The following is a 25,977-nucleotide window of genomic DNA, read 5'->3' as shown; positions in this document are numbered from 1 at the left end:
TCAGTAACTAATGTTCAAGGAAGGTTTTGATACTGTTTAGATAAAATGTAACTGAGAATTCTGCTGCTGATGTGCTGGCACTTCTAATAATTCACCCTTAGTTGTAGTTACCCTTGAATATTTTTATATAGCCAAACTCTCATGGCCTGTTAATAAGCTAGAACTTCTAAGCATTGCCTGGAGACGTCTCTTTGTATTCATTTTCTGCATAAAATACTCAGCTGTGGGCGGCAAGAAACAAGCAAGAGGAGAAGAGTGTTTTGACACCTTCCCTATCGTATGCATTTTGATTCTCTTAAAAACCCTGCATACTCGGATGTGAGCTATTGTATCTTTACTGATGGGAAATAACCCTATTTCTAACAAAAAAAAAGAAGTTATAACATGAATTTTTATGCTACACTTCAGTGTAGCAGTACTTTGCAGTACTGTTTGACAGCTTCATTGTGATTTGATTGGATATAAGTCAGAAGCAGCAGGTAATTGGAAGTTACTCAGGATTTGGTTTTTTTACTGTGCTACAGATTATACACCATTGTTTGCAGTATTTCTGAGTCATTCTGTCTAGTACTTGTGGTCGTTATGCAGTGCTATGGACCACCACACTAGTTTAGTAGGTACTTATCTGCATTATTGAGGTATTTTATGCTTACAAATACTCATCCATAGCGTAGCATGCTCAGAGAAATGAAAGCAAGTCTGGAAATTCATGTAGAAAAAAAATCCCCCAAATGCTACTGACACAGTGGCTTCAAAACTACATTTTTGCTCCCTGCTGTTGTGTGGGGTTTTTTTTGACGTGCACATTTGCTAAATCTTTCAATAACAGGTGTGTAAAAATTGACACGGAAGACACTTAGGCAAGCTGTGAGCCCAGTGTGATGCTAAGGATATAGCCTGTTTATGTATTTAAATATGTTGTTTCAGAGAAGTACCACACATTCCATTAAAGACCTGTGAGGCACCTCTGAGCTTGCAAAATGTTAGAGGTATTCCTGTAGGGCAATAAAAAGTGGTAGGTTTTGCAGAAAAGATTCCTGTTTGCTCGTTTCTGGATCCTGTCACACAGAGGAGCAAATCGCATTTCCCCACCGCACAACTGCGCTTTGTGTGTGTTTGCTACAGCCTGTGTTTGGTTGCTTTACCGAGGAACGCTGGGCTCCTCACCGTTCCTTAACTGCTTTTCCACCTCCTTAGGTGCATGGGCTCTACCGCACGACCGGCGCTAGCTTCGAGAAGGCGCAGCAGGAGTTTGCCACGGGAGTGATGTCCAACAAAACCGTGCAAACGGCTGCCGCCAACGCCGCGTCGACAGCAGCGACCAGCGCAGCTCAGAACGCCTTCAAGGGGAACCGGATGTAGGGGAGCGTAAACAGCCATCATACTTCTCTTTATTTTCCACTCACTTGTTGTATTCCCTGAACGCCTAGATCAAAATTCACACAGCATGTTTGCCTCTCCTGCAGCTGTGCATGGGTAAAATGGGAAATGTCTGGTTTGTTCTGTTTTCAGTGTATTTATTTTGAACGGATAACTCATCTTTTTGCCCTTCTTTTAAGGTGTCGCGTTCTAGAATATAAAGCCTTCCGTATTCTATGGGGATAAATAATTTCAATAATTGGCCTGAGAAGGAATTGTATATAATGATCAAGTAAATGTATAAAGCATTTGGAAGGTTTTTAAGTGTCTCACTCTGGTATTTTTTTTAACTTCAGGAAAGCACTTTGGATCAATTATATTTCTTTGTAAGAACTATCTTCCCTGTTTCAAACAAGAAGTGGGGTAGACTGAGAGATGTAGATGTACTGCTTTTGTAGTTTCAGCAGCTACTGGAGAACAAATAAAAGTAGAGTAGATATTATTAATTCTATACTTGGGGTTTTTTTAGGCTAAGTCTTTTGATATAAACCTGTAAGATTGCATGAACACTGCTGAGTTATATCATCTTGTTTAAATAGTGGTTTAGTCCAGAGGTTACCCACACCACTTTATAACAATATTTGTTTGATTTCATAGTGTATTCTCTACCTGTGACAAAGGCTGTGGTGCATAGGCATTTCTGTACTGGAATGTGAAATGCAGTGTACACTTCTAAGAGAGTTAAAACTGACTGTTTTGAGTAAGACTGATGTTTTCAATCACAGAGCTAAAATGATTATGTATTTGCTGTTTTGTTTTTCTTTTTAAAATTTCAATATTTATGTCTTGGGGTAATCATTTTGCTGGAAAAGAAACCAGTAGTAAATTTAGAACACTAGTTTCTTGGTCCCCTCCCCTCTTCTACATGCAGTGCTATTTTTGTTGTGTTCAGCATTTTGGGGGCTTTTGGGGTTCTTTTTATGTGTAGGTTTGTGTTTAAAATGGTACTGAATATCTCTACCCTAGTCTGTTTACTACTTGTCCAAAAGCATAAACATAATATTTAATTTCCTAACAGGAATATTCTCTAATCCCAGGCATTTTAAGATATTGCATTCAACAGATATTTGAATTCATTTTAACTTTAGTTCATCTGCCTCTGTGATGTCATTTAAGCTGGGGGATAAAAGCTTTTGAACTACTTAGAGTTGGAAAGGTGAGAAATCCTCACCTTTAATGGTTAATTTTTAACTTCTGGAGGCCCAAGGGATTGAGCTGGTGCTGTGGAACTGAACAATCCACAATCATACCATCGTAATATTCTAGACCATGAATCAGGTCACCTTTAGTAAGACAACATGAATTAATGAGGCCCTTTCATGTTTTGAAAGTGCACCAACTCACAGAGATTCTTTTTCACTACACTGTATTCATAATAACAGAAAAGCATTATGAAAATAAAACCCTGTAGTTTATTCCCTGGATCAGTATTGTACTGTTGGCATGAAGTCCCTATTACTCTCCTTTCTTTTACTAATTTATTTAAATCTAAATGTAATTTGGAGAAATTTCAGTTTCACTTATGCTGAATTTCATATTAACAAAAACTGCTCCTAAATGTCCTCTGCATCATGAAGCTAAAAGCAGTTTAAATACGCTGTGTAATAGGGTCTCTAAAGTTCCATAGTAGTGGACATGCTAGCATTGAACTTAAATTCAAATGGAATGTTAAAGCTTTGCAGATAAAAGGCATTTTCTGTTGAGACCAGGCATCATCCTTCTAGCAGCTGTATATCCAGACTGTTCTTTTTAATAATCTTTTAAATTTGAGAATCGTAGCTAGGAATTCCACTGTGGAGGACTTCTACATGTAAATTCAAGACATTCTCTTGGTGTCTCTTGGATAGGAATTCCAGGGACAGTTTCCTTGCAATTTAACTTAGGTCAAAGATTGCATCATAATATATATTACCAGAATATATTATGGGTAAAAAAAATTCAGCATGAAACCTGAATTTGGCACGTAGGATGTTTTTTTTTTCCCCAAAATGTTTAAAGTTGATTTGAAACAAACAAACAAACATATTTAGTGTTCTTTGTATAGGGAGTGTTGGTCTGTAATGTCACAGGTTGAATGTATGGATTTAAACCTCCAAAGTGAAATTCAGTATTCAGTTACATGTGAATTGTAAATTGTTTCAGCTAGAAATCTCTGACAGAAGAGAAGGGAGAAGTTAAGAATTTAGCTTTGACAACAGAAGGCTGAAATTTGTTAAGGTATTTTGTACTTAATGAAAAGTAGATTTTACAGTCTGTTACTAATTTAGCAGAGTATGGCGCCCACTGGAGTTGTCATTTTGTAGTATTGTGACAAACCGAGTACAAAGTGTGAAGTTTAAACACTGGAATGTCAGTAGTCATTGATCTGTAATTTAGGAGTTGGCTTTATTTATCTGAGGGATGTTTGTATATTTTGTAAATTACCAACAACACTCTGCCATCCTGGTGAATGTCACGGTTCTGTTACAAATGCACTTCTTCTGTCCTTCTGTTGCATGTCTCGGTAGTTCAGAAGTTTTGTATATTTATTGTATTAAAACAGTGTCATAGAATAAAAAAAGACTTTTTTCCTGGGTGTTTGCTTTGTATAGTTTTGACCAGTATAGGAGTAATGCGCAGGGCAGATGATCTGTGCAGAAGTCTCACCTGGATTTTGTAATTCTGTATGTAAATGTTGTAACTCTGCTGAAATGTCCACTGTCAAAACATCAGGGTGTGAAGAATTCGTCTACTCAACTGTCAGAAAGAAAACTCTTAAAACACTGATGCCCGCTTTCTTGTGCTGTAAACTCATGAGGATTAAAAGCTAAAATAACCAAATGAAATTCTGCAGGTAGTAAATGAACCCTAAAACACTACTGGAACTAAAATTAAATTGCTGAAAACAGCACTGCTTTGATAGCACTTATTTTCCTAACTGATGTTTCTGTATCATTGCTGGGTTTTCTTTGAAGGGCAAAATGATTTCATCTAGGCTGCTGTGACAGTTATGTTTATGAATGTACAACACAGAGATCAGTGCTTTGAGGTAGAGCCAGGGTTATTTGGAGAGGTAGCAGACCTGAAGTTTTTTAAGACAGTTGTGGATGTATGCATCATTTTGAAGTGAAGTTCTTCACCAGCTTGTTGTTTTATTTACACATCTAGGATGGCAGTGGCAGCAGACTAAACAGTTTTTTTACTTTAAGGTAAATGGTCAGCACACTTGTGCAGCACGATCCAGTCATGTTTTGTGGTTAGAGTTACTGGCACAGCTTGAGTGCTTTTGTGGGGAGACAATTCTTCTGGATTGATGGGGCTAGTTTTCCTCAGGAAGCTGTAAGCACAAAGTTAGGAAGGCATGCACACAGAGAAAACTGCACAGGGAGTGTAGCTGTGACTAAAAGCACTCAGTGATACCTGTGGAGAGACTTCTGTTGAGGAGAAGGCATGCACTGAAAGTATTCTGGTCATGACTCAGTAGTGGGGCACAGTGCATCAGGTAATTAAAACAAATGTGTGCTAGTTTTCACTCACTTATATTAAAATGTGTAAGAATTGGTTAGTCCTTTCCACAAATTAATGTTATGTCTGCAAATAGCTTTTATTCTTATCAGTATTGTTGGTGAGAAGTGTGGATTGTGCCACAGTACATTTTGTCCTGGAAGAAATTAATTGTCCATCTGTTTAATGGGAGCATATATGGAATATATAATGCATATATAATGCAATATATAAAGCAGATATATAATGGAAGGTTGTCTAAAATGTGCTTTTTGTTGGATGAGTGGATAGTGATTACAAACACCAGTGGGGATTACTCTCAATGCACTTGGTGCTTCACATGTACAATGTACTGTGTTGCTTCAGTCTGTTCCTGCACAGTGCTGTTACATCACTCAGAGGTGAAGGACGACACTTCACAGAGGAGTTGCTGCACAAATTCTTGGAAGGAGGCTTTAGTTCTTTGTACCCACTATTTCAGAAGGGAAACTTCAGTTGGTGAGATGAAAAATTTCAGAGGCTGATTTTTGGTGCTAGAGACAGACATGCCAGTGATCAGCACTGTGCTTGAACCAGGGCTCCTTACAGGCCTGGAAGACACAGCCAGCTTTGGAGTCCTGTGATCATTTGCTCAGCTTTGCAGACGTGTACAACAAATTCAGCTGGGATACAATGCCTTGGGCCCCAGGCATTATAAAAACTGTCTACTGCAGGTCACTGGTGCCTCTGCTGGATCAGCTGCTCCACTGCTGTTCCAGTTCACAGGGTTGCGAGTAGGTCTTAACGATGATAGTAGTCTAATTAAAACAATATCTTACATCAGCTGAGCTGCAGTCAGGGCACACATGCCAAAGTGCATAGCTGTTCTGCACTGCAGAGCTCTTGTCTTTGCTGGGCATGTTTTTTTGACGTTTTAAGAGGAAAAAAGTGGTGGATGTATTGGACTGGGCAGTGGTGTGATACTTCCTGTCCAATAGGAGCCATCGGAAGCAATCAGAATGATGTGGTTAAATTTGGAATGAATTTTCTGTGTTTCTCAGCTAGACCACATTCCAGACGCCACTGCATCTAAGTGATACTTCAAGCTCCTTAGGGACACTGATTCCTAAGTTTTACAGATAAGATGCCAGAAATCACCTTTTAAGGCAAGCTTTCAGTGAATCGCAGGTGCAAGACAGTGCCTTCATATTTCTGGCTGACATCAGTAACGGGCACTAAACCTAGGTGGAGCTTTGGGCAGAAGTTAGTAGAACACAGAAATCGGTGACAGATCAGACAATCAGAAAATTGAACTCTGCACTTTCTATTGCCAACTCCATTAACCTCACTGGAAAAGGAAGTTAATACTTTTAGCTAATTTTGTAATTTGTTTCAGCAAAATTCTAACAAATTTTGTACTTTGTTTCGGCAGAATGTTTTTATTTGTGGGATGACTGCTGCATCTGCACCTGCTTTGAAATCCATGAAGGTGATCAGTGTGGTGGTGCACTGAATGGCACCTGTACTCTAACCCCTTCTAAACCATAGCTTCTGAATGTCCTAAGTTTTAACCATCAGCTGCCTCTTGGAGGTTTAGAACTGTAAATAAACTACATACAACTAATTTATTATATGTGAATTTAATAGGAGCAGTCCATAGCAACTATGACACAAGTCATATGCTGACGTCTTTCAGCTGCTGAAGGCTCTACTCCTAGTTTTGCCATAAATGTGCTTAGGGAACAGTCAGATCTCAGGCAGTGAAAGGTAAGACATGGTAGTAACACCACTTCAGAAGTCTGTGTAATTAAGCAGTATTTGTTTTGCAACCCTTTTCGTGGGAAAGGAACCACAGTGCTTTAGTTGCAAAAAGATTTGTCAGACGAATAAGAAGTAAGAAAGTCTCTTTAATGCAACTGTATTGTATAACACATAGCTACAATTTCAGGTCACATACTTTTTGATCATAAGTGGTAATAATCATTAAAACAAGATGGAACTCTGAAACATTAACAACCTCAGTGAGCTGGGGTCTTAAATGCCATTGGAGCTGCAACTGCTACCTTGCAACAGCCCGGTTTGACCAATATGCCTGAATTAAGGTAGACAGAGTCCAGTTTTGAAAACTCACATTTTAATTGAAATCTAGATTAAAAATAAGACATTAGGTATATCAATCATGCTAAGAAATGTACATAGTGGTGACTCAAGAACAGAAAAACAGTACCACAAATAAACCATGGCTCAAAATCTGCTCTAGCTAGATGGCCACAGCCACTCTTCCTGTACAAAGTGGCTGTGGTGTTACACATTGGTGCCATATTCTGCTTTTGTTGGGCTCTGTCCATCCCTTGAGGTAGGCATCAGTGCCCACTTCTTTCAAGGAAGACTTGAGCTCTTCTGTTTACCGCTTTGGGCATGAGATGTGGGATAACAATGAGAAATGGAAATTATCTGGCTGAAAAAATTCAGAATCCAGAGAACTTTATTGAGTAGAACAGACGCAAAGGTGACATAGACAACCCAGAATTAGCTCAGTAGCAATGGTTTTTGCAGTGCCACATTAACAAAGCACATTAAGAAACCTTGCTGAGCCTTTTCAGCTTTTAGATTGTATATTGCCAGAGATGGACACAGCTTCACATTTGTTTGTATTATATAGATCTGAGTATTTCAAATCCATCTAGAAGAGATTTCTGTTAAATCTTTAAACTGTTGTTAGTACTGTTTGTATTATTCTTAGAAATCAGTGATTCTGTTGCTTTACTCTCTGCTTTAGTTTGTCCACACCACTGAAGCTCCAGACACTTCTTCCCTGGGAAGTCCCTTTTCAAATATTTTTGTTTAAAAGCAAAACTTAAAGACAACAAAACAACCCACAACAAACCCCATTCCTGGTATTGCACATCTCACACAAGTTCGTGTAGATACATATATATATATATATATATATATATATATATATATATATATTTATGTATATATATATATATATATGATTTTAAAATATGCTACAATTAAAAAGTCTATGGCACTTTACAGAATATAAATTTCTGAAGTTCATCAAACCACAGATGTTTGAAGAATTCTTCATTACCACAAAAAAAAGTTAAACTGAAGTGATTGGCACACAGGTTTTATAGAATCCACAGCAAATTCTTCTAGATCCTATGCAGTGCATGTACATTAAGAAGCAGTTACACTCTACAGGCCCCTCATGAAATTAATGAAATTAGCTTTAAGCTGATTTATTTTTTGTAGTTTTTTTGTTTTTGGTTTTTTTTTTTTTTTTTTTGCAAAAAGCTACTGTTGAGGTGAACTTCAGGAACAACTTTAAACAGCTGTGAAACTGAATGAGTGCACCCTACACCTGAAATCTTATCTAGGGAAAAAAAAAATCTGCAACAGACACCATCTTATCACTTGCTAGAAGAACAGAACCCTGAGAAAAGAAATCCTGATTATTTTTTTCTGTATTTCTTCCCATCCTGTCTTCTGTTTGTGCTCTGTGATGAACGTGGCTATTCTGGCAAGGTAGTTGATTATGCTGTTGCAGAGCAAGCTGATAGTATACCAGCGACAAGCAGAAAAAGCTGGTTCTTGGTTACAAATGCAAACAAAAGCAAAACGTGCCGCTGAAAATACCCCTTCTGTACTGAAAAAATGCACTATGGAAAATTGTTAAGCCTTCTGTAGCTCACAGCAGAGGCCTGCACACAGCATGAGTGAAGCTTGGTCATTGTTGTAAGCCAAAGCGGTATCTGCCCTCTATGCATTTCAGAAGAACTGACCTTACTCTGCCTAACCAAGTGCTCCAGCCACAGCAGTAGTTGTCATTCTGATACAGCGTCAGGATTTTCTGGCAGTGGCAGCATGGACACTGGATTGCTACACACTCAAGAAGAGTTGGAACCATAAATTAAAAATTAATTATTTCATAATTAATGTTTAGATGATTTATAATCTACTGTTGTTTCTCCTACCCCCTTTTTCCAACTGCAGAACCTACAGTGGCACTGCTGATATGGTGCCTGGGCTATGAGATGCATGCCCCAGCAGGGGCAGGAACGCTGGCGGCTTGGGCCGCCTGGCTGACCCGAGAGGTACAAGCCACCTGCATGCCCTTCAGATGGTATGTTTGTGTGTACAGGGGAAAATGAGAATGAAAGCACAGGCACAGGACAGGAAGAGCTGTCTGTGATATCCATCCTCAGACCCCACTTTGTGTTAGTAATTTTGTTAAAGTCTTGCTTTGTGCAGGCAGTTGGTAGAAATGGTTCCAGGTTTTGGGTTTTCTAAATCAACTATTTCAAAGAAAAGTGAATTACATGTTTTAAACTGTAATGTGGTGGCCGTGAGTTGCAGGAGCAAGTAAATCCAGAAGAGGTAAACTAAACCAATCCCTTTTTAGTAACAGCAGAAGCTGACCTCGTCTGTTGCACAGCAGCTCAGAGATCATCTCCGTATCCATCTGCATGTGGCTTGAAGGTGCCTTGGGTAAGGACATGTGCAGGCTGGGCTTGCTGCCAGGCCAAGGCAGTGTCTATGCTGCATAGTGGGCACTTGCTGGGTGCCCCCACATCACGACTGCTGGTGATCACTGATGCTTGAGGCTGGTCTTGGGCTGGTGGTCATGACTGATGAACAGCTCCTGTATTGCAAATTACTTGAGCAGTGTACTGAAATTAGTTATCTACCTCTACAGTAACAATGATTTTTTTTAGTTCCTATAAATAACTAATGGCACATCTTAAGGGACTGACCAAGCATAAACAAAAGTCTCTGCTCCATATTACACAGTGAAGTGACAGAGATCAACACTGTCATTGTATGGTGTTAAACAACCAAGAAGTAAGGAGTCTAAAATTCACTTAGTATTTCCTTAGAACTACTTCTTAGAGTAATTATCCCCAAAGCTTCTATGCCACAGCTGCATCATTCCTCTCTTTCTTAAATACCTTCAAAATTTGTGTTCAGAAATAGTTCTAGTAAGTGATGCAACACCACAAGTAATATAAGCAACTGCCTTTGAGAAAGGAATGTCATTTGTGGCAAGATCTGGTTTGTTTCGGCTGATTTAGCTGGAATACAGTCCATACTACATGTGGTTTTAAAAAAAAAGGAAGAGAGGGGGAAAAAAAGGGTAAGATTTTCCCAGCCATGAAGAATTTGGCATGACTTCCTGAAAAATGTAAATTTCTCAAGGACTCACATGGCTGTGAGTCATGAGACAGACTGATCTGTAGACTAGGAATGAGGTTTCACGGGCAAGATAAAGAATAATATTGTTGAAGTCCAACATGCAATCTGCCTTTGTAGGAGAGGCTACAGGCCAGGCCCAGTTGTTGTCATTCACAGCTGTGCTGTGAGGAATTCCCACCTGCTCAGGATTTCAGGAGTTTTACTCAAGGCTGTAGGAATACTTCTAACAATGACTATTTCAAACAATTAGGTGAAAGCCACTGTAACAGCTTCTCTGGCTGGTTACTGGAAACAAAGTAATTTACCAGCTTCAGTCACAAGTGGCACACCTTGCTCTACAAATTTAAGACAAAAAAAATCCAAACCAAAAAAGCCCCAAACTGTCAGGGACTTAAAACTGTTAATGTTTAAGGATTGGTGTAAGCTGCATCAGGCTTGCCTTGCTCTCTCCAACGTATACCTACTCTCCAAGAAGGCACTGTACTTTAAGTAAGTTCAGTATCAAAAAGCACCTCAGTGAAAAACACGGTACCAAACCAAGTAGTGGTGAAGCCTTTACAGGCGAGAGGAGCCCTTGGAAACAAAGCCTAATTAACATAGGCTTGTCTTTTGTGTAAAAGGAGGGGGGAAAAGTAATGTGCTGACTTTTAGTATTTTAAATCAAACTTCTTCCAAGTGACTAAGGTGGGTGAGGCAATCCCATCAATCAGGATCTGTAATTTAAAGCACATTCCTGCCACGTATATGATTCCTCACCTCCCTGGTCTGATTAACATGCTCCACTATGTCATGATCACACAGTGAAAAAAAATCCCCAAATATTTACATTCTGCTTTCTTGAGATCCTTTCTTGGATCCTCATTGCTCAGCAAGGAAGAAATACCATTTCAGTAGTTCAGGGCTGGAATGCATGGGGCTCAATCACACAAATGGTAAAAACAGGTAAGCAGATCTGCTTGTCTAGTCAACAGAAAGCAGACTGACATCCAGGTGCTGGTATTTCCCCCACTGGAGTTAAAGGAGGCAGATAAGGTTTTTTCCTTCTTCTATTTCTTCTTGAACTTTGTCACTGGATGTGGCTATTTCAGCCTGTGCTGAGAAGACCGCGCAGATGAATGTCAGAATAGTGCCACCGATAGCTGTGTAGAAAGCCCAGCCCAAGGAGCAGTCTCCTAGTTTGTAAGCAGAAGCGTAAGGTCCGCAATAGCTTACTGCTTTCTGGCATCCCCAACCTGCAGGGTAAAGTATCAAGCCTAAAATAAGGAAGAGGCCTAGAAACAAAAACAGAAAGACAGAAGTTTAGCAAATGGTCAGTTGAACATCAAACACAACACAGAGTAATGCTTATGGTGGTCACTACTCACTCCTCAGCACCAGGATCAGGTGACTCTTCTTCACCCCGCTCGTATGTAGCATGTGGTGTTTCATCTAAACCTGGAGCCACACAGTGAAAGACTCCGTATGATAATGGCCTAACTCCAGATCCAAATCTCTGGATTATTTCTGCATTCTTTGTTCTCACATATTATTGCTATGTATGCAGAGCTTGCACACTTGACCATCTCTACCTACTGCTTATACCTGCACTTTTCAAATACTTGTCTTCTGTCCCATGAGGGCGAGTCTCTACCTAAGCAGTCAGTGGCTTCACTAAGGAAATGAGATGTGACATCAGAGTCCCTGCACACATGATGTGTCCTTGCACAGAGACAGGATATTTCACCAAAACATCTAGCATGCTTCCTGTGGGTCCTGCCAAAAACACACTGAGATCTCCCCTCCGTATGGTAGGTAGGAAGGAGCCAAACATTCAAACAGTTATCAGCATTTGCTGCCTGTTTTCTTCAAGGTTTTGTTCAGAAGAACAGGTGGAACTATGAAAAAGAGTTACACTGTAGTAGTTTTAGTACTGTGGCAATTAGTAACTAATAGTTTAAGCAAAAATGTGGGTTTGCTTAAACACAACCAATTTGTCCAGAAAATTAATACAACCCTCCAGATGCTGTAAATATTACTGATTTATTTGTCCTGCACTCTAAAGCTCTTTATTCGGCCTGGCACCTTGATGAAAATAGCTGGTAATGGTGCTGTCACCTTCAAGAAGTAGGCTGGAAGTTGTTCTTTTTATGTCTGGTGCTGGCTCATCCATTATATTTCACCTAATCTCACCATTTCTACCAAATAATAAAACAGAAAACAGTCCTCTTTCCTTCCCTGTACTAACAGACTACCAAGAGCAGCTGTAAAGAGCTTTTTGCATCTCCTCCAATTCCAGACTAGGCTACTCTGCAGCAACTAAGGAAACTGCAGTTTCCTTAGTTGTTTGTTTAAAGAAATTCAGCTAGGTGCAAGAAAACTTCTCATGAATAAAGCTGGGTGCTAGCTAGTCAGCAGTTAATTTACACAAAGTGTAAAACCCATCACCCAACTGTCCAAAATTAATGCCTACGAATGCCAAACATTTCACAAAAGAAGCCCTTCCTCCAGTGTTTTTCTATCAATGATACAACACCACAGGCATGAATGAACTAAATGTTATTATTTCTCTGGGGCAGCAAAATCCATTAGTGAGTGATCTCCGTTCTCTGTGAAGGGATTTCATCACTGCTTACATAAGAACCAATGACAAATTCTTTGCAGTGTTTCCTGGCTGATTGACCAAATGCTTTATCTTGGACAGACCTGGATAAGCTGTCCTCTCATCCTGCTGAGCCCTGTAGCCGCTTCAGACTAAACACCAGTGGTTCCTTCTTCTCTGTTCATCACTAGTTTCCTGTTCTGTGTAACTGGTATGTCTGCACTATGCATTTTTCTGACTGTGTGTTGGTATGGGCCAGTTGCCATTCTCTCCGATGATCACGAAACCTTTGCTCGTCAAAAAATCACCACCACTGAATAAAGAAGCCAGATCTGAAACGACAACGTGGCTGCTGCCATCAAGGAAGTTTATAAAGTTTATGACTCCGGCACTCACAAACCTGGAGAGTTTGTGCAGCACAGCAAACTTGGCTCATGACTGTGTCACAAGCAGAATTAAGAAGCTACATCCATGTCTTTTTATCAAAACTGAGTTGTGCCAGGAAAAGTATAGGCTGGATGTTAGGAGGAAATTCTTCACAGAGAGAGTGATTGGCATTGGAATGGGCTGCCCAGGGAGGCAGTGGATTTGCCATCCCTGGAGGTGTTGAAGAAAAGCCTGGATGAGACACTTAGTGCCATGGTCTAGTTGACTGGCTAGGGCTGGGTGCTAGGTTGGACTGGATGATCTTGGAGGTCTCTTCCAACCTGGTTGATTCTATGATTCTATGACTCTATGAAAGCAACATACTCTAAAAAACCCTAACGTTTTCACTAGCAAACCGACTTTCTCCTACTCCTTTCACTGCAAACAGAAAACTTCTCAGGACATGCATTTTTTTCCTATCATTAATATGCATCTTCATTTCTCTTTCCTTTAATGCCTTTTTTCTACTTGCTGGGAAAAGTGAATAAAAATGATTCAATTAAGCCAATTTAACATCCCCACAACAGGAACGGCACCTCCTGCATTTCATGCTACCAGCAAGAGGAGAGGCACAGATGGCTCCTCAGGTGTCTAGCTCAAAGGTCCGACACCTGGGGCGATGGCTGAGCTGCGCAGGGTGCAGAGGCCCCTTCCTGAATCTCCCTAACTGCCCGAGAGGGGGCGCTCAAGTAAAAAGATCAAGAGGAGCTTCGCCTTCTGCTTTCCAGTAACTACAGAGGCGACGGTCACAGGCTACAGAGCCCATCCCAAAGCAGATGGCCAGCTTAAACCACAGAAGATGCTTTCTCACCTACCAACAAAGCAAACCCTGGGCTAAAGCAGAAGCCAGCAATCCAAAGCATGTGAATATCCAGCTAACTGTACCCAAAAAAGAACTGCCTCTCTGTTCCTGCAAATACAGATGCAAAGGCAAGGGGAAAACACCCATGTAGAAAAAGCAAGGTAATATCCAGCAGGGGTAGCAAAAGCAAGAGAGATTGTGATGCAGCTTGGAAAGTCTTAGTCTGCTTTTAACCAAGTGAAGTGGTTGAATGCAATACAAACAGGTTGACAGTCTCTCTACTCTACCAGCTATGACCTAAGGAACAGCACACAGCTATTTCACGCGACACAAAAAAGCCAAGGGGCTGTTTCTACAGCTAACAAGATAATCTTGACACATGTGCAAGCAGCTGCAGTTGAGTGAAAGACACTTACAGGTCACTCTATGGGGAAATGGTCCATATTAGGACAATGTATGATAAATTCTCAGGGCTGACTTCACATACCAGTGGCCACAAGGCAGAGCCAGGCCAGGTCCCTTACATCTCTTTGCTTAATAGAAACTTAAAGTCAACTGCCTGTCTTTTCGTGGCTGCTGCTCAGTCCCTGCAGCTCTCAAGGCTGCAGCTCTCTTGTTTCTTATTACCACAGCCAAGCCTGGCACCACCTCTGCTCACAGTTTCTGCCTCAAATAGCTGACAATCTGCTTTTCGGACAAGGCACACAAGGCATGAGTGACATAACCCAGAACAGCGTACCAGCAGTCGCTTCATCAAATTCATGGCCTGCTGGTTACCAAGTTCCTCAACAAGACAGTCTTGAGAAAAATGCTAGAGAAACACATTTTCATTTGCTTATGGACAGCAGAGCAGCATGGGGATGTCTGATTCTGCTTTCTGAAGAGTCCCTGGGGGGAAGACAGAGGAGGGCACTTGGATGCGATGCACAGAGCCAGGAGCCAAGTATCTTGCCAGTGAATGAAACACAGTGGAGAACATGGCCTAGAGCTTACAAGGGTCTGGAAAGGAGAGCCAAGTGTACCTCACCCCTGAGATACATTCATACTAACTGCATAACCATACAAGACCAGATCCTAGTACAATCTACAGACTGGTCTACAAAGACTGGTCTATGGATTGATGAGCTGTTACAATTTTCAGGTTTCTTGAGCTTGATTCAGCTATTCTTGCACTTGACTCTTTCAAATATTACTCCTCTATTTAACCTGTACTGTGCAGCTTTCTAAGCCATTTAATACTGCACTTAAGCTTTTGTTAGCCACAGAAGTACAAAGCTCAGTTTTGTGTTGTGTAATTTTATGTCATTGTAAACTGATAAAGCAACAATAATCTTATGTCACAGTCTCCTTTGAGAGGTATCTGGCAGGAGAACAGTAAATATTAATGATAGAGATTTCTTTTTGCTAGTAAAGCAGAATTTTGCTCATGTGTCAGCGTTTTTGAAGAGAAGCCAGTCTTCAAGACAAAGAACAGAGAACAACTGAGTGGCCTGTCTGAAGGAAAATTGTCTGCAATGAATACTTCCAGTTCTTCAGGCTGATATACAGTAAAGGAGAGTTTCAGTTCACAGTCAATATACCTGTTGAATCACTCCTGTTCATTCCCTCTGCTGGAAGGAACAAGTTCATTATGAAAAAACCAAAAGCTGTTTTTCACTGTGGTCTCCTACAGGCTTGCAGCAGCTCCCAGGCTTGCACTGTTCTAGACTTAACCTCTCTCTCTGAGCACAGCTGCACTGCAAGACTTCACAAGAAGTTTTGTTCCTATTTCTTAAGTAGTTCTATCCCACTTCCTTTAATCAGCATATTTTTCATAATGACATTTTCCTTTTTGTTAATTCTTGCCAGATCTCAGTTACCTTTGCTCTTAGGATCCCTTAAAACAGAGGTCTGAAAAAAAAATGTTACACACTACTGCCAGACACCTAAGAATTATAACAGAAAATAATTTAAATGACTTTTCAAATCTAGAGACCTCATCTAAAATTCTTTGGTAAAGTCTGTCCACAGAGAACATTTGCCCATGTCTCAGTGAAGGCAATTTGCCCATATGACATTTTATATTACCATTCCCTAATGACAACATAGACAACCTGTTAAACATAAGGTAAAAACACCACCAGAGCGAAATGCTACAGCATACAGTATCAGTACATAGCAGATTGCATTGCTTGGCAACAACGTTGCTGCAGACAGTTCAATGACACTTTTTCTAGCAGAGAAGCCTTTTTGTATTTCTGCACCAAGGACTCCACTCTTAGGGTCTGGAACTGCAGCAGGCAGCTGCTCCTCCTGGTTTTATACACTGCACAGCACTGCCCAGATGACATCATGGAAAACCATCGGAGCTGTCTGCTGCTAGGAGTGTTTGTACGTCACATTATGTGCTAGGGTCAGATCTGAGTAAAAGCTTTTTCATTCCACCCTTAGAAGCAATCCTTCAGACAGGGGTTGGGGAGATGCTTGTTTAGCTAAGTGAAGGCATGCTATTTAGTTTTGACAGTCTCCTGTGCAGCTGCTGTTGTGCCATATTAAACAACAGCATATACTAACAAAGCCAATTTCCATTGCAAAGCCTGAAACTATCTCCTCATTTCCTAGCAAAATAGAAAAAAATCCTTTTAAATGCTGCTGAAGAAACAGGAAATTATGCAGCTGTGATGAGTGAGGTAGCATTGCAACAGGCTCCCATGGAGCAAGCACAAGTGAGCAACAGCATTTTAAAAGAGGAAGAAAAAAGGGTAAAGGAAGGGATTAGCCTTGCACAACTCTACACAAGCAGCTCAGACGGGTTGCTTCCTCAGTGGCAGTGATCCTGATCGTCCTCGTCTTCTGTGCAACCACGGAAGATTAACACTCAGCCCAAGGGCACAGCACCAGACAGCCAAAGTAACTCTTGCCTTTATTGATCCTATCTCCAAATGTGTGAATATGCTACCTGAATAGCTGAACGATTCAGTGTGAACAATATTTGTACAAATGGGCCATGTTCACAGGATCACAGGATAATAGGGGTTGGAAGGGACCCATCAAGTCCAACTCCCCTGCCAGAGCGAGACCAATCTAGTACACACCACAGAGCAACACATCCAGACAGGCCTTGAAAGTCTCCAGAGAAAGAGACTCCACAACCTCTCTAAGGAGCCTGTTCCAGTGCTCTGTGACCCTTACAGTAAAGAAGTTCCCCCTTGTTTTGAGGTGGAACCTCTTGTGCTGCAGCTTCCATCCATTGCTCCTTATCCTATCGCAGGGAGCAAGTGAGCAGAGCCTGTGCCCTGCCTCCTGACCAGCACTCAGATGTTTATAAGCATTTATTAAATCTCCTCTCAGTCTTCTCCTCTCCAGACTAAAAAGCCCCGGGTCCCTCAGCCTCTCCTCATAAGCCATGCCCTCCAGTCCCCTAATCTTCCACAGAGCCCTCTGCTGGACCCTCTCCAGCAGATGCCTGTACTTTTAAACTGGGGAGTCCAAGACTGAATACAATATTAAAAACTAGGTCTCATCATGGCAGAGTAGAGGGGAAGGAGAACCTCCCTTGATCTGCTGTTAGATTATCCCAAGGAGGTTTCCACATATGCAGGCTTGCCCTGGCAAATCCCTGCACAACTGGTCTCCATCTCTCCATCTGAGTGTTCCTGACCACTTCATCCACCAAGGGACAACCAAGTGACAACCTTTCATTTAACAGCTATTTAAGATACACCTTCAGCCCTGTGAAATGATTTGGTAATCCCATTTTAATCATTATGAGAGCAAATGAGGTAGGTTCAGTTCAGCTGACGTGTTGGTCTCAGCATTCCACACTGGTGATAGGAAAAGGGTGAGGGTCGTGCCAAGATGTGGAAAGGAGTGGCAGTTCTGGAAGTCACAGCACAGGGCCCCAGACTTGCCTCCACGGATGTTCTCCAGCACCCTGAATGGCTACCAGACCCACTGAATGCAAGCAGCTGACAAAAACGTTATTGTGCAAAAACGAAAGGAAGACTTTGCATGTCCTGGTGCCTTGGAGACAGCCTCTGGCTCACTTCGAAATGAGGCACAACACACAAAAGAAAAATGCATAGTATTAAGAGGTTTAATGCTTAAAAAAGCCTACCTGGGCACCATACTCAATGCAGGCTTGCACAAGCAGAGCAAATTTAGTGTAAATTCAAAGTAAGGCTGTTGAGGGAGGGGAAGGGAGATGGTAGGCAGTGCATTGAGGCAAGGTCTACACCTCCATATCTGCAGTCAGCACAGAGGACTGAAGCTGTGTACAAAGCTCAGTGTTCCTGGAATACCCTAAGCTGAGGCAGGAGAACGAATTGTTTAAAATAGTAATGAGAAAGTGGCTAAAAACCTGCAGATTTTTTCTTCCCTTTTAAATTGCCTCAGGGTCACATATAGGTACATAGTTACCAGAAGAACTGTAGGCAGTTACAGTTCTCTAAAGACTGCCTTCCCCACTCCGAGGAAGAGGATAAGATCCCTACTGTTTCCAGCAGTAAACTAACCTTATAATTTGATATCTCACATTTATTAAGCAAATAAAAGATGCTCATTCACAACCAAGTCTATGCAAACATAAGTAAATTTCTGATGGCATTACAAATGTGGGATTTTGAATCAGGGACAGTAATATACTAAACTACACCACTAAGTAACAGTGGTGTGATTTAACTGCTTGGACTTTTCTGTAACAGGTACACTCCTGGTTTTAGGAGTAGGGAGGGAAAAATTGCCATTGGGTTTTAATAGTGTTTATTTAAGTGATGAGCGTTCGTATTAGCTGGGAAATGCAGAGACTAGATGTAAGCAAGCCCTGAAATCACAGAATCACAGAAGGTTAGGGGCTGGAGGGCACTCAGAAGATCATGTAGTCCAACCCTCCTGCTGGAGCAGGATCACCTACAGCAGATCACACAGGAACACATCTAGGCAAGTCTTGAATATCTCCAGAGAGGGAGACTCCACAACCCCCCTAGGCAGCCTGTTCATGTTCTGTCACCCTCACAGTGAAAGAAAACTGTCTCATGTTTCCAAGAACTTCCACACATTGCCCCTTGTCCTATTGCTGGGCAACACCAAGAAGAGCCTGGCTCCATCTTCTTGTCACTCACTCTTTACATATTTATAAACATTAATGAAGTCACCCCTCAGTCTCCTCTTTTCCAAGCTAAAGAGCTGCAGCACTGGTCTCTCTCAAGCAGTTCTATGTCCTTGAACCAGGGCACTCAGAACTGGACACAGTACTTCAGATGTGGCCTCACCAGGGCAGAGTAGAGGGGCAGGAGAACCTCTCTCGACCTACTAACCACAGCCGTTCTAATACACCCCAGAATGGCATTGGGTCTCCTGGCCACAACAGCACATTGCTGGCTCATGGTCAACCTCCCATCCACTAGGACACTCAGGTCCCTCTCCCCTTCACTGCTTATCCATGTGTTCCTGAATCCAGTTCTAGAATCTACCTCCAGAATCCGGTTGGTCTGCTGACGAGCTCAGTTTGGGACTTCCCTGGTGCCTGCACACAGCGCCAGCAGTGACAGTGATAAAACTGCCATCAGAGGTGTTTGGTTTACTGGGTTTGTACCTATTTATATATATTTAATTTTATATATATTTAATTTATTATTTTCATTAAAACAGATTTAAAATGTTTTCCAATCCACAAATGTCTCTCCCTTACTCCCTTTCTTTTCCCTTTTGGGAAGGGAGAGGAGTTATTAAAGATCAACTGTCACTCATCCAGTGGCCAGCCCAGCCCAGCCACTGTATTTCATGTACAATAGTCTTGAGTGTCTAGTGGTTCCCATGTGCCTACCTCAGTAGTACAGGAGATGATCCTGTGTGCCATGCCCACTTGATAAAGTGCCATGCCCACTTGAACACATCCAGGGATGGCAGCTTCACCACCTCCCTGGGCAGTCTGTTTCAATGCCTAACCACTCTCGCAGGACAGGAATTTTTCCTAATATCCAACCTAAACCTCCCCTGACACAATTTCAGGCCATTTCCTCTCATCCTATTACCTTATACTAGGGAGAAGAGACCATCCCCCATTTCACTGCATCCACCTTTCAGGGAGAGAAAGTAGACAATAGAAGGCATGGATAAGAGGGACTAAGTAGTGGGAGTTGATGCCAATCGTTTCTCAGACTAGCCTTAATAAACACATTTGTTTCCCCATGTTAGAAGCACACTTGTTGTTCACCCTTTCAAATCTCAGCCAGTTTCACTGGGTCAAGCATTACAGATTCAAGAGAAACCGCAGGGTGTGCTGGAGGGGATGGACTGCCACATGTGGAGGAGCAACAAGAGAGCCAATGGCATCCTGGCCTGCATCAGGAATGGTGTGGTCAGCAGGAGCAGGGAGGTCATTCTGCCCCTGTACTCTGCACTGGTTAGACCACACCTTGAGTCCTGTGTTCAGTTCCGGGCCCCCCAGTTTAGGAAGGACATTGAGATGCTTGAGCGTGTCCAGAGAAGGGCGACGAGGCTGGGGAGAGGCCTTGAGCACAGCCCTACGAGGAGAGGCTGAGGGAGCTGGGATTGTTTAGCCTGGAGAAGAGGAGGCTCAGGGGTGACCTCATTGCTGTCTACAACTACCTGAGGGGTGGTTGTGGCCGAGGGAGGTTGCTCTCTTCTCTCAGGTGGCCAGCGCCAGAACGAGAGGACACAGCCTCAGGCTGCGCCAGGGGAGATTTAGGCTGGAGGTGAGGAGAAAGTTCTTCACTGAGAGAGTCATTGGACACTGGAATGGGCTGCCCGGGGAGGTGGTGGAGTCGTCGTCCCTGGAGCTGTTCAAGGCAAGGTTGGACGTGGCACTTGGTGCCATGGTCTAGCCTTGAGCTCTGTGGTAAAGGGTTGGACTTGATGACCTGTGAGGTCTCTTCCAACCCTGATGATACTGTGATACTGTGAATTTGCTCAGACTGGACGTGAGGAGGAAGTTCTTCAGCACGAGAGTGGTGAGAGCCTGGAATGGGTTGCCCAGGGTGTTGGTTGAGGGCCCATGCCTGGAGGTGTTTAAGGCCAGGCTGGATGAGGCTCTGGCCAGCCTGATCTAGGGTAGGGTGTCCCTGCCCATGGCAGGGAGGTTGGAACTAGATGACCCTTGTGGTCCCTTCCAATCCTTACTGATTCTATGATCTGACCACCACATCTAACATAACACTGAAGTCTTCCCTGTATTTCTTTGAAGTTGTTAAAACTCTCCCCTAGGCTCAGCAGCAATTTAGCTCTTGAACTCAGTTTTCCTTCCCTGTCATACTCCTGCACAGCAGTCCCCTTCACTTGAACTTTCAGCAGCCAAGGGTGTATCAGATATTGTGCTGGCATTTGGCCATATAGGTTACAGGAAGCACTATACCGCAGACAGCAAAAGCAGTTCAGACTGTCAGGATTTCCATTAGAAATCTCCTCCCTCTTTTTTTCTTTCTTCCTACCCCAAGAATTTAGAATTCTGGCATCAGAAAAGAAAAATTCTGAATCCAAGAGGAAATATGCTTTCTGAAAAATGAGTGCTCTGCATTTCAGAAAGACAAACAAGAAGCTTACTTGCCTTCAAGGGCAAAACCACTCTCACTCTACTCTCCTCCTGCCTGGGCTCCTCTGCCAAGCAGCAGCTTCCTTTGCCCGCAGGCAGCAGTGTGAGCTAACAAGGTGCTTTCGCCTCGCTAGCCAGCTTCACCCTTTCTCAGACAAAACAGTGCTCTTTCACAGTGTGCCCCTGCCTACAGCCGAATAACATGAAGTATCCTATCACTATCAAAACACTTCGTGTCCTGCTCTGAGCATCAAAGAGCTCTAGCAGTCTCATGCCCCCTCCACAGGAGGTTGCTGCTCTTTCTGGGGAAAATCCTACCCAATCTCCTGTTTCCTCCTCAACTTCCTCCTCCATAACCCACAATGATTGCCTCACCTGCCAGAGGCCAGAACCGTGCAGACACGTGGCTCCAAGCACCATGAACCCTCCTTGCACAGCCAGATTCTACTTCATACACACCCACAAGCAGCTCCAAATCCTCTTCCCCTCCAGGTGTACCCCATCATACTCTGCACAGGCCATGTTCCTAAACACCCATCCACTCAAACTGAAATGATGACCAATAAGTATAACATGCTCAACTATTTCTTAGTGCAAGAAATGCAGAACAAACTCTTTCAGCAGCGAAGACAGACTGTTACAGACACAGACTGCTTCAGGCTGGGTTGTACTTCATCTTAGAAAACTGGGGTGAAGCGTTTGAGGGCAAAGCTGCACTCCTGGAACTGAAATACTGGTCAGGTACTACAGTAGTTTCTGACGGAGGATCTCCCCAGGGTACCACAGCAGGGAACAGGAGAGGACACAATGAGTAACAGAAGGGAGAAAATGAAGAAACTGTGGGAAAGAAAGAAGTATGAATGCAGGAAAGCTGAAAACAGGAAGTACCATGGAAGAGGTTTCACTGGCTGGGACTGTGCGGGACAAACACCAGAGGGAAAAAAACCCTGTCTCCCAGAACAAAGCAGCAGTATCTGAGCTCAGGCAGGCTCTGACAAAATCTCCAGAGAAACCTAATGCTCCTGGTCTGCCTGCAGTGGCCTCTGAAGACACAAACCTCTGCTAGGTCTGATTGGACATGATTATGTTAAAATGTCTAACTGCCAGCAGCCCAGCATGCTAATCCTCACAACAGGAAAACGCAGCCATGCATTCACCTTACCAAACCAGAGACACCTGCCCAGAGCACAGCTGGGACACAACTGGTCTCCTGACTGATGCAACCCAACTTTTCCACACTTTTTTTTTTTTTTTTTAAAATGCTTCTGTCAGAAACCCATTTAATCAAGTTCTGAGCTATGGAACAGTGGACCATGAGCAGATAAAGAGTTAACAAGAGCATGACCTGTGAGAAAGCTCACCAATATAGCCATAAGCACTCTGGAAACACATCAGAGAAGAGGAAATGTTTTACCCCCTTTAAACAAACCTGTGCAGCAACACAGCCCTACTCCAGCACTACAAAGCAGGAGTAACAAAAACTGAGCTCCCACAACCAGCCACCTTCCTGACACACCAGCACCCTTTCTCCTCTGCTCTCCTCAGAAATTTCCCAGGCACATGCTGGTTTGTCTCCCCACAAGGAAATACAGGGGCCTGTTCAAGTTTTGTGGTTAAGATAATACATGCCTTGCTAATTTAGCTTCCACCTCCTGGCTCACTGTCAAGATGCTGCTGGCAGGCTGTGGCTCACCTGCAAGTCAGGCAGCCACTGGATGTGGAGAAGGAGCCACATCTGCCTAGCCGTGAAACCAGGTGCCAGCTCTGCCCTTAGACGTTAGAGAACAAAAGCCAAGAAAAGCTGTTGATGATGAACTTCATAAAGAAAACTGTAAGGAGAAGGAAGCCAAGCCTGTTACAGAAACTGTCCTAAGCTCCCCCTTACCCTCCTTTGAGGCCAGGCAATGTTTACATTATATTACTTAGCACCAAGTTAAGTACTCAAGCCCACCTAAGGCTTGTAAACACATATGCAGCTATCCTATATTCATACCAAGATACACTAATTATTTACTTCCTCTAACTAGATGATTACTGTGAAAATTTACTTTTAACTGGTTCTTATAAGCTACCATATAACAACATGGTGCCTCTTCTAGCCTCTTCATTTCAAGTGATCCACAGACTGTAAAAATAGAATACTTTCCCCAAAAAGATGTTCAAACGAAAGCCTGCCTGATCTTCTTGCTGCTGGGTACTACTTATCTATTTAATTGCATGGCTCCATTCTTTGCATGCTCCATGGAAGAGGAAAGATACTTTTCCAGATGAAACAATTCTCAAACATCTTAAAAGCTGACTACTGTTTCTACAGGTCCAGAATGAAAGGCATTGCAGGCTCAATATAAGAGATAGAAGATCTTGCTTTACAACAAAGCAATTACAGGGGTTTAAATAAGATCCCTATTTTCTTTTTTTATAGCTCTGCATTTCTAATTTTCTGCCACAAAGAAAACACTGCCTCCATGGACCAGATATGTGTATGGTTTCTTCCCACTGACCTAAATGAGAGTTTGCAGATTTGCCCAGGGACCACAACAGGACAGACAATGCTTTCTGTTCTGTTATTTCACTGTAAGTGTTGTTAGACTTAGAAGATCTACCTGGTGCCTGTTGCCTTTTGCTTTCCCCCATGAAAAAACCCAGGAACAAATTAATTCGTATAGTTTTAATTCTATGAAATCTCCACTGCAAAGATACACAGGTTTTAAAAGTCTGCAAGATCCTGTGTTCCTCCAGATTATTATTTGTTCACCTAAATTTTGAACATGAGATGTTGAAATACTTGCCAATATTGGACTGACATAGTCTGACAAAACTACTTTGTGAGCTCATCTCCTATGCCTACTAAAAACATACTTGTTCATATTTGGAGAAATGATCTTATGCTTAAAATGATGAAGGCAGGGTTGCATCTTGTCCTCTGAGCAGGGCATTAATCACAATCCCTGTATAGATTAATGAGAAAGTCTAGATCCTCTGTCTTGCTCATCAACACAGATAAAGATTGCATCGTCTCTCCCTAATCAACAAAGATAAAGATTGCCTTTGGTAACCTCCGGGACTCAGATTTGGTGCTTGGCCGAAAGCTCAGGGATGCAAATCAACAGACACCGCCTTGGACATTCCTGGATGTCAGCCTGGCTGGAATGCCCAGGAAGCCTACATCTTAAGTCAGCTACCCTGAAGAGAAAAGGCTTGTCTGTATTCAGGGCATGGACAGGTACAGCCAGAGATGGGGCAGAGGCACTCCCTCCAGCGACGCCGGACCCCTGCGAATGCCTAAGGAAGATTTCCTGGGGAGCTGCACCTGGACGGCACCAAGCTAAAAAACTGTATAAAGACAGGAGCAATGACTGCCAAGTGGACCTCCACCAGACCACCAGAGCTGCACACCACCAGAAGAACCCCTGACGAACTCACATAAGCTCATCCCTGGGCCACGCATCTGTCTCACTCTCTCTCTCTCTCTCTCTCTCTCTCCATCTGCGACTGAGGGTAATATGATCCCAGCTCTTTTCCTTCCCTGCTTCTTCTCTTCTACTCCGTTATTCTCTTTATCTCTCTCCCTCACCCTTCTTCTCTCTCCCTCCCTCTGTTTTGTTCAACTTTATCCTTTAATAAATAGTTTTGTGGTGATATCTGGTCTCATTTGCACCTTAATTTCACAACAGGGAAACCCATAAGAACAGATCTTGCTCTTCTGGACAGAGATACTGTTAATCTCTGTTCTCTGGACCTTGATAATTAACCATGCCAACAATAGTTCTTCTTGAACAACTCGCTCAAGCATTTTCCGACACTCGGGAACTAAGAAACTCGGAATTAACGGCTGTGGTTAAGTCATAAGGAATATAGTTTCAACTAAGTAAACAGATGCTGTAATGCTACTGGCATGAAAGTAGCACTGGACCCAGTAAAACTAATCTTGAGAAAATTAGTTGCTACCCACAAGACACCTGCCTGCAAATATCGTCAGACACACTTCTCATAGCAACGGTTCCAGTAACATGACCTTTCTATTGCTCGGTTTCATGCTGTGTCATTTATCTGAATCATGAAAGAGGAAGTTATTCCATCCTCAGTAAAGCTCCAAATGGGCTGATGTAGTTCCCAACATACACGAAATGCTTTGTCAACGGTATTGTTCAATTCATGAGGCTAAGAGCCCCATTACAGGTACAGCTGGTTAGATAACAGAACATAAAACATGTTCTCACAAACACATGGTCTTGGAACATTACTCTAACACACAGCAACTTCCTGCTGACCTTGACATTAGACTATACCTGTGAGATGTTATAAGAGTTTCAAGTAAAGTTATATGAAGTTAACTATTTAACAAACTTGACTCCATGCACCAATCTCTTCCATGTAAATGTCTCTCCAACAGAAAAGAAGTAATGTCATCTTCTGAAAAATCAAGTGTGCTGGTTTGAGGCTAACTGAAATATTTTATTGAGAGAAATTAAATCCTTAGCTGTGAGAAGAAAGAAAAACAACAACAGTACCCTATATCACCCATTCTTCTGCTGAGAAACACAACTAGTCAAAATAAGA

General features: G+C 42.4%; 2 protein-coding genes and 1 pseudogene across 2 annotated transcripts in view; 1 reads left to right on the top strand and 2 right to left on the bottom strand.

Moving 5' to 3' along the window:
* The window catches only part of SCAMP1 (secretory carrier membrane protein 1), a 58,022-nt gene extending 54,028 nt beyond the window's left edge, over positions 1-3,994 (top strand). Inside the window, exon 9 of the mRNA XM_064176838.1 lies at positions 1,198-3,994. Within this exon, the coding sequence (XP_064032908.1) occupies positions 1,198-1,362 (165 nt within the window). The 3' untranslated portion in view covers positions 1,363-3,994. The remainder of the gene's footprint in view (positions 1-1,197) is intronic.
* Positions 3,995-8,798: 4,804 nt separating this feature from the next.
* Positions 8,799-10,945, bottom strand: LOC135192940 (uncharacterized; annotated as a pseudogene).
* LHFPL2 (LHFPL tetraspan subfamily member 2) overlaps positions 10,634-25,977 on the bottom strand; it is a 166,051-nt gene continuing 150,707 nt past the window's right edge. The window contains exon 3 of the mRNA XM_064140370.1: positions 10,634-11,354. Within this exon, the coding sequence (XP_063996440.1) occupies positions 11,098-11,354 (257 nt within the window). The 3' untranslated portion in view covers positions 10,634-11,097. The remainder of the gene's footprint in view (positions 11,355-25,977) is intronic.

Source organism: Pogoniulus pusillus, chromosome Z, assembly GCF_015220805.1.
Source record: "Pogoniulus pusillus isolate bPogPus1 chromosome Z, bPogPus1.pri, whole genome shotgun sequence".
Taxonomy (NCBI): Eukaryota; Metazoa; Chordata; class Aves; order Piciformes; family Lybiidae; genus Pogoniulus; species Pogoniulus pusillus.
The sequence above is the reverse complement of the archived record's forward strand: the minus strand, read 5'-3'. Positions and strand labels throughout refer to the sequence as shown.